This window comes from Balaenoptera physalus (genome assembly GCF_965194825.1).
Source record: "Balaenoptera physalus genome assembly, chromosome: 4".
Classification (NCBI taxonomy): domain Eukaryota; kingdom Metazoa; phylum Chordata; class Mammalia; order Artiodactyla; family Balaenopteridae; genus Balaenoptera; species Balaenoptera physalus.
This window is the reverse complement of record NC_138891.1, coordinates 10,665,405-10,678,543: the sequence shown is the minus strand read 5'-3', so window position 1 is coordinate 10,678,543 and position 13,139 is coordinate 10,665,405. Positions and strand designations below refer to the sequence as shown.

Genomic DNA, 13,139 nt, shown 5'->3' with positions numbered 1-13,139 from the left:
GTTTACTACTTTGTGTAAACTGCCAACTATCTTATTACAATTTAATAATGAAAACAAATGATATGCTTGTGTGATGTACACACACACATATACGTACATGTACATGTATGTATTTGCCAAACACTTTATCTGACAAAGTAAAAGCAACATCATTTCAATGATCCCAGAAAGTATTTTTGAAAGCTTAGAAGATGTTAATAATTTTGAAGACTACTTTGGCAAAATCAATCCCAAAATATTCTGAATAAAAAAGTACATCTGAATTCAGAAACCAATATGTAAAACATACAAGGTAGCATTTTCAAAATTATCAAGTTTATATGATACAGGCAAGATCTACTGACTAGCTCTTAATCAATTCTTTTGAGTTTAAAAAGGGTCACAGTCACAGAAGTCATAATCTAAGACTTCCTGTTTTAAACACTAAAAACGGTGTTGGCTAGATTATAATTACCCCCAGTCTGACACTACTTCGAATGACATTTTTAACCAGCCAAAAAACATGGCACTAAGGGAGCCTTGTTTATTCACTCATTAGCAATGCTAAAATTTAATAGCACTTGACTATGAAAATCAGGATCACATTTGTATTACAGTCTAAAAGGTAGGAAGGAGTCCACAAAGAATGTGGACATAACTTTTAGGGGGAAAAATCCATTTTTTAACAATTATTGCTTTATGGCACTATTTGGCAAAAGAAAAAGTATTTCTCTCCAATTTACTTTTCTATTTCCCCAGCTTCTGCCAAATCTACATAGGTTCAAATGTCTGTTCTGCTATATACTTTCTAAATTTTAGTTCTGTCACCTATTGGTGGGATGGAAATGTTAACCTACCAGCTTTACAAGATTGCTGTGTGAGTTAAAGCAGGCACCATAAAAATGTTTAGGCACATCACTGTCTCTGAAATAAAGTCTATAATTAACACCAATTTCTATCACTGTGGATTAAGAAAAACAATTTCTGCTTGTAGAAAATTTTCTTATAAAGTCATACCTTTCCTCTGAAATGTGTTATTAATATTTCAAATTAAATTATTTGGGCTCCACAACATGGCATGTCATTAAGTTCTGGTAAATCCTAGGGAAAGACATTTATTATTATTATTATTTTGGCCACATAAATCTGAAAATACAAATGAAACCTTCTGGGCAAAAGCAGGAGATCATTCAAGGTCACTTGGAATTTTTAGAGCATCCCAAATTTGGGGCATGAAAAAAACATGAAGGCCATTAATGTAATCCCACACATTTTACAAAAGAAAACTGAGTCCTAATAAGTGAAATGGATTTGTTCATGTAGCATAAGGGTAAGAAGATAGAAGCACTTAGGTCTTACCACTTATGTTCCAACTGTTCTTTACATTATATATACCAAACTGCCTTTAAATTTTGTTTGACCGTTTCACCTGTTTGTTTTACAGTGCTTCTTCCATATCCAAGTGACTTATTTTTCTAAAAGTTTGCTATTTCAACTATTTTTTAGGCAATAAAAAATCTTCTTCTACTAGGTTACCTATCCAAACAACTATTTCCCTTTTATTCCTTCATGAAAATGCTGATTTTCTCCAGATACGGAGTGCAATATGATCACTGATGATAAGCCTCTCACCCTAGGGGATGAACCAGGTGATGAACAATGGCTGATCTAAGCAAAAAGTTAATCCCCTTCTACCTCTGCTGGTGGACTGGTTTACAGTGGGCTTGTAACCGAGGAAACTCAGGGGGAGTTTTGTGGGGATTCTGGAAAAGATCTTTTTGCCTGATTAAAAAAGAAGAAAAGGAAATGTACAGGGAGAATTCCCTTTCCACTTTCTCTGGCTGTTTGTCTTGAGTGCAGGATACAACAATCATTTCTTCAGCAGGAGGAGAAAGCCAAGAGTCTCACAGAGAAGCTCACTCAGAGATATGACATTACTGTCTTAACCAACCCCCCACCAATCACCTTGTTCTGGATTAAATTACTATATAAGCAATAAACCTATATTTACTCAGACAGTCAACTACTTGTGGCCCAAAACCTCCAAATATAAAACTCCAGTATTTTCTAGTGAAATCATCTCAGCTAGCTTCTACAATAAAAGACTTCCTTCTCAGACCAAATAATATGAATGTGTAATATTTTATATTAGTTTTTAAAAAATCAATTAGGTGTGTTACTAAGAAAGATGCTATTTAGTGGTCCACAGTATTCAGAACTTCAGGATATGACTCAAGAAGCTAACCTAAAATAATTAACAATGTTTACTTAACAGTATAGAACTAAATCTGAGCTCTTTTACCCACTCTAAAATTTTATAAAAATAACTGCAAAAAATGTAAATTTCAAAAAGTCAGCTGTTATTCTCAAATACTCACTTAAATAAATCTATTTTAGAAAAACACCACTGTCGCACTGACATAAAGCTTAAAAATATTTTATTACCTATTAAGAGTGAGTGGGTTTTATATTACAAAACAGTGTAAGTTTTATTACACACACTTGCACATACAAACATACATACCTGCCTCTTAAAACTCTATGCGATTCCTTATCATAGAGGACAAAAATAGGAAAAAAAAAAAAAAAAAACTACCATCCTAAATTAGAACAATGGCCAAAGACTTAACACATCTGATAATTATGACTATACTCTCAACTATGAAGAGTCACACAAGAAAAGCAACTGTAAAAAAATTTGTCAAAAACCCATGAATCACTGAAGACAAAGTCACTCTCAAGAAGGGTCTACTGCTTTGAAGCACTAACCAGACTTTTAGTTCTAAGCTTGGTTCTAAGTTTCAGAGCAAGAGAACAAGCTAGGAGATGTTAAGAAACGATGTTTTAAAAGTAAGCAAGGAAAGGAATCTATAAGGAGAAAAGCAGAAGCTAAAAGTCATTAAAGTTAGGGGGTCACACACTAGTTACAGATAACACAATACCTCCCAAGGACATCACAGCAGAATAAACTGATGCTCAAAAATGATTTTTTGAGCATAAAATTTTAAAAACTTAAGATAATTTGATTATTATGGCAGAAAAGCAGTTGGCTATAATGAGACTTTGTAATGATGGAGAAATTAACCATGGTTAAGTAGGGTTATAGTCCAAACTTTCTCACCAAGATGAGATTTGTTAGTTCCATTTAAAACAAACAAACAAAAAATACTAGTGTTAAACAGAACAGAAAGCCTTTTTCTCCTTTTCCTTAGTCTATACCCTTATAGTTATTTTCTGTCTTACGGAAAGTAGACTCTCTAGAACACCCCAATTACGTAAAGTGACCAGCGCTCCGTTTAAAATAAATCCTGAACTACTGCATGTTTCCAATAAATGTAAACTTAAATGCAATTCACTTAGGAATGTTCAAGGAAAAAAATGTAATGATGAACCATTTTAGTTAAAGATTCAAATCTATTCAGTTAATTCAACCTTTAAAAATAAGATAAATACCTCTTCTATCTACTTAACAGCACATCAAGTGGTCACAACAGTACTGTCCAAAAGAATGGGGGAAAAGATGAGAGTTGGAGATGAGCTGGCAGAGCACAGCTTTCTTAGAACCGGCCAATCAATTCCAGGTCATCTGTTTTGCTGTTGCTATAGGGACCTTAGGAATAATGACCTCTCCCCACTCTCCATCATTCAGAGAACTGAATTATGTATGAAAAAGATACTGAAAACATTCACTTCCAGTAAAAATATATACATTAATAAATTTGATCTTATTATAGTTAATTATATATTTTCAGCCTCTATTTAGTAAATTAAAAAAAGTTTGGCCACTGGAGAAACACATATGGAAGGAAATTATCCATATGCCCACTCTTTCTAAAACTGTCCCTCAAGTCAGTCCTGAATGTTAAATCCACTGTATCTTTAAAAGTCTGAGGAATTTTCAAACAATATGTCTTTATTTACTGCAAGACCCCAAACAGATGAGTCTTTGTGTATAATGTTATTCACAGAAAGCAAATTTGATCTCACAATCAAGTTAGATATATTATAAATTTTATAGGCATGTCTCTTCTTTCAAGTTCACAAAAAAAGAACCCTCATCTGAAATGCACACAAGTATTTGACAGTGAAGTGTCATGATGTCTATAACTTACTTTCAAATGGGATTCAGCAAAAGAAAGAAAAAAATATATGTGTAGTATAAATATAATCTGTGTAAATATGGGAGAGAAAGCAAATGTGGTAAATGTTATCAATGCTGGATATAAGTGGAGGTTATATGGGTATTCAAAGTCTTTTTTCAACTATTCTGTGAAAATTTTCAAAGTACAAAGTTGGGGGAACAAAAAACCCTCATTGGCTCCTGGTTCTCCTGTGTTTTAGTTATTACCCTGAATATATGTCCAGTCCCTTCCTGTTTGCTTCAAGACCCTTCTACCCTCGTTTAAAACAGCTGTTACAGAATTGTGTTATGTCTTTTAACAAAAATCATAACTCTAGGAAAGTAGGTTTCAAGGCTGGTATCAGCGAAACTGTTTTACCTGAAAGTTAACATCTTCTTTCTTAAATATTAGTGCTCGAACTTCATCAGGATCTCCATTAAATATAGCTTGCACCAGTGATGGCTAAAATACAAGAGAGTAATAAAAACATTAATCACACCACATGGATGATTCTAAAGCTATTTCCACATAACTTTTAAATCTAAAAATTTTCTTCCCTATCATAATAATCACTTGGCTTTTGACATGAACCAAGTTTCATGAAGTCAAATCATATGAAAGTACAGGATTCCTCCTTGGAAAAAAAAAAGGCCTAATTAAAAAAAAAAAAATCAATACCGTATGACCAAAATTAGGTAGCATAATAAGCATAATCAGATTTTATTTTATATGAGTGGAGGCCTTTTGAATATACATACGGTAAAAAGAAAGTCTCTTCCAAATACAAGTGTGACATCTCAACATCTACTTGTGGGACATAACTTGTCAAACAAGTAGTTCCTAGCCCATGTGGAGGCCCTCGAAGGCCTCCTTGAAAAGTTCTGTTTGGGGCACCAAAAGAACTTCCATGGGTTAGTATTACATGTATAAAGATAAACACCCAAAAAAAGAAAATCTGGCAGTTGATGAAAATCACTACTATTCAAAGACCAAAAATTACTGTAAACCTGAATAACATGAAGAGGCAGACACGTGAACATCTAAATATAACAAGTTCTTAATCAACGACACAGCCTGCCTGAAAAGGTATCATATTATACTAGTCAAACAAGAAATCAATTGACAATAGCATTAAAAATACGATTAAAGATGAAGTCTGACTCTTTTTCATATAACAGCCTTGCATGTAAATACATACAATTCATTACAGAAAAGGCTGTGCCTCGGTGTTGCTGGCAGTAGTCAACCTTTCCTAAAACATACAGTTCCTCATTCTTGTTATATTGGTTTTTAAAACCACTAAGTGAAAACAGAAATGTGGTTGCTATAACTACTATCCTCAAATTATTTTTAAAAGTCTTTTTAAGAGATTAAGAGATAAAGTCTGAAATGTTATCTAAACATCTGAAAAAGTGAAAATCAGAAATGTGTGCATTCATATACAAGTAATATTGCATCATATTCACACACCTATACTGCTTTAATTTGGGTTTTTAATGAAACTAGTGCAAATTACATTTATTCTTAAAAAATAAAATTTACCCTACTAGTTCAGTAGAATACAGTAAACATAAACTCTCGTATCTTACCAACACACTTCCCAAAGGTGGAGAATGTAGGGACTTATTTTCCTGTGGCAATTTAGAAATGAATGCAGGAGACTCATCTTCTACCTCCTCCAAAACAACAATACACACTCGACTCATTCGCTCTTTTAAAAAACTGAATTCTAAGCTATGTGATAAAAGTCACAGTTGGAAGAGTACAAGTAGTTTTTCCTCCTCTTCTGTACAACACTTAGAATCATTCTCTGAACAGCGCAGCTGGTTTTTTAAAGTTAATAAATACTATCGGAAAAAGTGAAGTTTAAAATTATAAATTATAACTACATACTTGTAACTTACTAAGAAAACAATTCTGTTATTTTCTGTTGGGTTACTGTAAAACTCAAAAGAAATTTGACATCAACATGTCAATAACTAAAACTGAGTCCAGGACAAGCTCATTTAAAAATATTTTTCCCCTACCAAAACAGTCATATCCCTCTGTTTCAAAGAAATTTACTTGCATAAAAAGATCACTGTCTGGGTGACATCAACACACGCTGCAGAATAAGATGAGAAACAACTGCTGTGACAGAGAAGATCGCAGCTGTACCCGCTCTTGCCTGCAAGGTCATATAGTTACCAGTAGCTGGCTTGCTTATAATTGAAAATAAAAAATAAAATCTCATTGTTCTGTTTCCACTTCTAATTTGTCTTCATTTCTTCAGCTTCACTGGTTTAATGCTGATACTATCCAGAAAAAAAAGACATCTAGAGCTCAATACAAATTCTCAAAATGTTGCTCAGAGGTTGACAATTCTTTCTGTGTTTGAGAAAGAAAAAAAAAAAAAAAAACAACACTCTGCATTAATAGCAAAGCTGCAGTACATTTACATGCGATGAGTCAGACCACAAGAGACAATAGGACTCTTGGTACTAGAATATGGCTTGATTAATCCAGATATTCCATATAAGAAACACAGTTAGCTTTATTCCCATCGACAGCATAGGCAAGGCAGAGCGTTCATTCTTCCTCCATCAGGCAGTGGTCTGTAGCTACTCCAGCAAAAGGACACAGGCACCAGGCAGAAATGGTGTTAGCGGAGAATCCAAATGGAAGAGGCAGGCTGAGAAGGCATCTGAGCTCAAATTACTGCTTCAGGCTTTTCATTTTTAAAAAAGAGAAGGGAAAAAAAACCCAGTAGTTTATCATTCCAGTGTTTTCTTTGATCTCCACATGAATACAGCTTCCATTAAAGAGTCTTCATTCAGAGGAAGAAACAGCAGACTGTGCATCTTCTTTGAGCCAACTACTTTATTCAATCATCTGCCTCTGTGCCAGTATAGTTTCCTTCCACTGTGAAAACCGCTAGAGTTACCCTTTTCAGTCGATTTCAGATGCTTTCCTGTTCTTCAGATGATCTCTCAAAATGCCACTGACACCTCCAAATGAGTAGGTCCTTAAAAAATAGAGAACCTCAGGATCGGCGCCACAGTAGCATTTCAACTGAGCAACAGTCTGAAGAGCAAAGACTGCAGAACCGCAGAATGAAATGCCTAGTAATGCTCACATGTTACACTTACCAGAGAGCTGAGCTACTGCTCAGGATGCAACTTCCTCTAGCAGGAGAAAAAAAATAGTGCATTTGGACAGCCTTCACAATGAGAAGGTTCACGCCAGTTCTGTGACTAATCCAGATCAAACTAAAAAACTCTGTAACTGAAAAATGAGTGCGCTTTTAACATTTTCCACGAAAAGCCACAAGGAAATCTGGTGTACTGCCTCTGCTGACTAACACTGGTTTTAGCAAGTAAACAATTCCAAACAGCTTAACTGCTTTCATATGTTACAATACAGCAAATGTTTAACCCTATAGTGACAGCTGCAGTGATAATGTCTGCAGTGAATCCATAAAAGAGAACTAGAGATAAAGAAGCATTTTATGAGAATATAAATACCATGAACCTAACGTTTTCTTTTTCTTATTTTACCAAGACCATTTTTAATCTACTAGATGTTATTTTCAAGAATGCACAAAGTTTAAACAAAAGAAATTTCAGATTTACTAACAATTTCTAAGTTGTCGAATTTAATCAACCAAGTCATATTTTGAAAGGGAAAAAATAAAAATTTCATATTTTAGAAATTATAATTGTAAAATTCTATTGATCACTTGAATTTCACGAAAGAAATAATTCTATCTTCCCATCTAGATGTGGAATAAAGCCTTAAATCTGTTAAATAGCTATGTAAAACTATTGTTTCAAGTCTTTGGTAGTGAAAAGGCACAGGGTAACACAAAGCAAAGAATCTTCTCCCTTCCTATAAAATTAATTATCCCAAGCTACAAATAAGTGTCAAAAACAACCAATTTATTGTTGGCTTTCTCTGTTTCCTCCCTGCTTCTCTGCTTACTCAAGGATGGGGATATTTCCCCACAGGAAAACTACTAAGAAAATACCATGACCTCCTCAATCTTTGTTCCTTCTTCTATCAACCAGAATTCTTATTAATAAACATAATAGTTATTCTTGAACATTTGTGATGTGCTAGGTGCTATACATTCTCATTTAATGCTCACAGTGACCTTGCTACACTGCCATAGTATAGAAGAAAAACACAGACTTAGAAATTAAATATTATATCCAAAGTTAGGCAAATTAATAAAGTTGTACCTAATTACAAACACATGCTCTTTCTAATCTACTCTGCTTCCACTGATTGTACGCACACACTCTCCTGAGAGCTTTGCGACCTATAATTGCAAAATAGACTGTAAAAGTGATTTTAAAAGACAAACAATGTATAATGATTGAGAAAAGTTTAGGTAACAAAGGAACATACTATTTACCGCGATAATATTCCCAAACAAGTTATTTTAAAATAGGTACTTCAGGGCTAGTGTTACCTCACACGTTTAAGCCAGTTGACTTACCAAAAAACAAAAACAAAAAAACCAGCATGATATAGATAAATAAGAGTGCCAGAATTTAACAACAAAAGCCATTAGGTATCAGTTTATGAAAAAACCTGTAACCTTAACATAACTGTACCAAGATACTATGCTAAAAATTCGGTTATTTTAAAATATATAAATGGTTTTAAGCCAAGTTAAAGACAAGCAAATATTTTGACATTCAAAAATGATGTTAACTGTCACCACAGGGCTAAATAAAAACTATCACCTTGATGTCTGAAGTATTTGAAAACGAAACCACTATAGTAACAATATCCTATATTCTACTGTCACTGTCAGGGTTCTGCCCACACCCCCAAACAAAATCTCTTTTTATATGGACAATTTTAACTTGTTCTAAAGTATCCAGTGTATAAGTTCATCTACTTAAGACTTAAGCAGGTACATCCTGTTTTCCTGTTCTAGGTCAACTTCCATACCTAGGTTTTTCCCAACCAGAAAGCAAGCTCTTTGAAGGCAGGGGCTGTGTTATACACATATTTTTTCCTTCCAATTTTTTCCATCTGTAAATAATTTCATTGAAATAAATTATATTATGTCACAAGAACTCTGGAATAGAGTAGCAAAATTACAAAAGACAATGGGGGGAGGATTCATATGCTTTAACCTGTAAACACGGGAGGCTTTAAAGTGCAACAGAATGAGTTTCGTGCCTCTAGTGGGAAAGCAACTTAAATGTATTCAACGTAAGTTGACAGCATATAAAACAATGATGCTGAATGACAGCTAACACTACGGGCTCAGGAGTCAGCCTACCTGGAGGTTCAAATTCTGATTCCATTATTTATTAGCTGTGTCCCTGGGCAAACTACTTAAATTCCCTGAGTCTAAATTTCTTAGACTTCCAAGAATAATAATCTCCAGAGATTTTTACCTAGGAGACATACAGTAACAGTACAGTGTTTGAGAAGATAGGCTTTGTAGCCAAACTAATCTAATCGGGCTTCCCTAACAAATCTAACTGTGTGACCTTGAGCAAGTTATTTAACTTTCCCATGAATCATTTCAACATCTATTAAAGAACTGAACAGAATCTACTTTATAGTGTTATTAATAGTGAAGTTTAAAATAAAGATAATATTATTATTACAGATATTTAGGAGAGTTGAAAGATATCCATTGTGAAGACACAGAGTAAAAAAGAGGGCTACTGAAAACCTCCCCCTACTGGTGAGGTGATTCAGACTGGTGTCTGGAGATCCCATTCAGTTACTAAGTCCCCGCCCTTTTCAGGCCTCTAGAGAGACTTTAGAAGCTTGTCTTTACACTCCAGTGTTTATTTAAAGTGTTACTGGGGGAGGGAGCAGTAAACTTAAGCAAGAAGTTAAGACTACAGGGTTTGGCATTCCTCCACATTCATTGTATTTTACAGTCTAGGGAAAGGGTAAAAAGGACTGGCCCATAATATATTAAATTATAAAAAATACTGAAATACTATATATAAGTTAACAGCATCATATAACACTGTTTTATATCTCCTCCTGAATAAGACAGGCCCCCTAGTTTCAAGGAACTCACATCTTAGAGGAAAAGGACACAGGTAAATAAGTATTTAAGAAATTAGGAATGGAGAAAGTACCCGTGATGAAAAATTATTGACAATAATTGTGCAAATTTAAATTCACACAACTTAAGTTTTTGTTGTTGTTGCTTCTTTTTTCAGCTGAACAATGGCAAGGGGATGTGGTTTTTTCTTGAGGCATTTACTTTTTAGGCCAAATTTGATTAATTTTTTAATAGGCCAACAATTTCAACCCTGACAACTTGATAATCCTTCCATTCTTTATGCTAAAATGTACCCTATCAAAAGCTTACTCCTACTCTTCACACAGAGTCTCTTAATGGAAAAGATGGTTTAAAACCTTCATTTTACTGATAAAAAACATCCTGAAGGATTATTTTTAGGCTCCCAATTTTGTTACAACAGAATTTCTTTTTTTGACACAAATGATTTTTCCTTTCTGCATAGAGAGTCAACCCAAAGCTTGTCTTATCTCTTACGAATCTGTGAACTCCAGATTGATTACTATAGAATAAAATATCTTATTTAGGGTATGCTAAGTGGTTACTCTGTGCCAAACTAGTCTCTGAGTATTAAAAAATAAAAAGCTTGTGGGATAAGTGAGTTCAAATCATGTTTCAGAAACATTTCTCATAGTTCAAGGATCCTGAACAATCCTGAGTTACATGCCTCATCAGTCCATATACTTTAGAAAAAGTCTTATGAACAGATTTAAAAGCAAATGGGGGTGCAAGGAAAGGGGGGGATCAAGAAACAGCTGCTCTCTAGGCTACTGGTCAGATTTCCCTGTGATTAGTACAGCCACCGCAAAAATGTCACTATATGTTTTTAAAATGATGAATTCAAAATCCTTATAAGAGACCAGATTTAATTCTCTGTGTGTAATGTATTTATCAACTAGATCATTTTTTTAATGTTTGCCTATCATACTTCCAAAATGACCATCAATGTTACCTTAAGATCTCAACTGGTTTCACCCTACCAGCATAACAATAATTATTAACCCTTTCATTATTATAATATTACTATATACTACATAGTGTTAAAACATTAACACATTATTAATGTGATGTGTTCTTTGCAAAGACCTATATTCTGCATCCATTCTTGGCATTTTCCATTCAACTGGAACATTCAAGTTTTTAGGTAAGTACAGAGTCCCACAGGACAAAGACGATACTTCCCAGCCTCCCTTGCAGTGAGGAGCCACAGGACAAAGTTCTAACCAGCATTTTAAGTAGAGGTGTTATGTGGCTTCCAGAAAACTTCCTAAAAGGACAAATGGCATATCCATTCTGCTTCCTGGAACATGGATGACTGGCCACCATCTAAAACCAAATAAGGACCAGAGTCTAGGCTAGAGGGGATCTGGGTCCCTGAGGACTTTGTGGAACAGAACTGCCATAAAAGTCCTGGACTGCCTACTTCCTGACTTTCATGTTAGAGAGAAATAAGTTCTGCCTCATTTAAGTTACTGTGATTTTCAGTCTCTTCACATGGAGCTGAACCTAACTCTAAGTGAGAATGTTGCTCTTCCTTTAATCATCAATCAGTGGGCATATACCCTTCCAGCCCTGTTCTCCTACTATTCATACTCTAGTACCATAGAGCCACTTACATTTTCAATAAATGAAATGAATTATAAATGCTAGCCACAACAAATTTAATAGAAACAATAACTGACCAGAAAACAGCTTGAAGAACAATCCACTATTACCCTGGGTAAGCAAAGGAAAATCAGCAGAGGGAAAAGGAAACAAATATTTATCACACATATTCTCGTTGAATCCTCAATCACTACTGGCGGGTACTACTCTACAATTTATACATGGGAAACGGACGCTCGGTAACATACAGTCAGTCAATGACTCATCCATTCATCTGTATTTATTCATCATCTACTATGTGCCAGGCTTTCTGCTAGGTCGAGGAAACAAAATTATGAACAAACAGTCAATCCTTGTTCTAATGAAGCTTACACACTAATGAAGCTTACACACAAATAAATATTACATAACTGCAAACTGTGAGAAACTGTAGAAGGAAAAGAAATTTTGGAGGGTAAAGAACTACAGGAAGGTCCACATGGCTGGAGCAAGCAATCATGAGGGACAATGGCAGATGCAGCTAGAGGAACAGCAAACTCAGATGACACAGGGCTTTGTCAACCAAGTTATATAGTTTGTATTTTTGATTAAGTGATTGAAAAGTCATTAAAATTTTTAAAACAAGGTAGTCATCATGATTTGCTTTAAAAAGATTATGTGGCTTCGGTGTAGAGAATGGAATGAAGTAGAAGAATGGAAGCCAAAGGACTAGTTAGGGGACCACTGCAGGAAACCAAAAGAATGAGTAATCTGAGCTAGGATGCTGGGCATGTAAATGGAGAGACAGATCTATTTTAGAAACAGGATTTATAGGACATGCTAACAAACTGGATGTAGGAGTGAGGGAGAAGGTGGTAATCACAACAACTACCAGGTTTCTGAGTTAGGAAACTAGTGCTTACTAGAGTTCAAGCAATTTGGGCCTCCTTCAGTTTCCAAATTTATAAAATGGGGAATATGATTTGTTGTATCTTATCTAAGGTCCCTTCAAGCTCAAAGTTGGTTTCAAATCTTAATCCAAAGTCTGTATCTTAGCATATACTCTCATGATTTGAAAATGAAGTGTTAACAATCCCAAAGCTGCCTAATTCTAGGTGAGTATAAAAAAGTTCCTAGGGCTTCCCTGGTGGCACAGTGGTTGAGAATCTGCCTGCTGGTGCAGGGGACACGGGTTCGAGCCCTGGTCTGGGAGGATCCCACATGCTGCGGAGCAGCTGGGCCCGTGAGCCACAACTGCTGAGCCTGCGCGTCTGGAGCCTGTGCTCCGCAACAAGAGAGGCCACGATAGTGAGAGGCCCGCGCACCGCGATGAAGAGTGGCCCCCGCTTGCTGCAGCTAGAGGAAGCCCTCACGCAGAAACGAAGACCCAACACAGCCAAATAAATAAA

At 35.2% G+C, this 13,139-nt stretch overlaps 1 protein-coding gene and 1 long non-coding RNA gene across 8 annotated transcripts in view; one reads left to right on the top strand and one right to left on the bottom strand.

Moving 5' to 3' along the window:
* The window catches only part of ANKRD28 (ankyrin repeat domain 28), a 176,270-nt gene that overhangs the window by 106,795 nt on the left and 56,336 nt on the right, over positions 1-13,139 (bottom strand). For 4 of the 7 annotated variants that reach the window (XM_082459228.1, XM_082459229.1, XM_082459230.1 and 1 more), the window contains exons 1-2: positions 5,690-7,209; positions 4,479-4,562 (exon numbers count right to left, since the gene is read on the bottom strand). The exons of 1 other annotated variant lie outside the window; for it this stretch is intronic. In XM_082459228.1, the coding sequence (XP_082315354.1) occupies positions 4,479-4,562; positions 5,690-5,806 (201 nt within the window). In that variant the 5' untranslated portion in view covers positions 5,807-7,209. Of the gene's footprint in view, positions 1-4,478; positions 4,563-5,689; positions 7,210-13,139 lie in introns of those variants that run through there. 2 more of the 7 variants (XM_082459231.1, XM_082459232.1) reach the window with 1 other exon arrangement.
* LOC309659527 overlaps positions 1-13,139 on the top strand; it is a 381,336-nt gene that overhangs the window by 313,493 nt on the left and 54,704 nt on the right. The window lies entirely within an intron of this gene.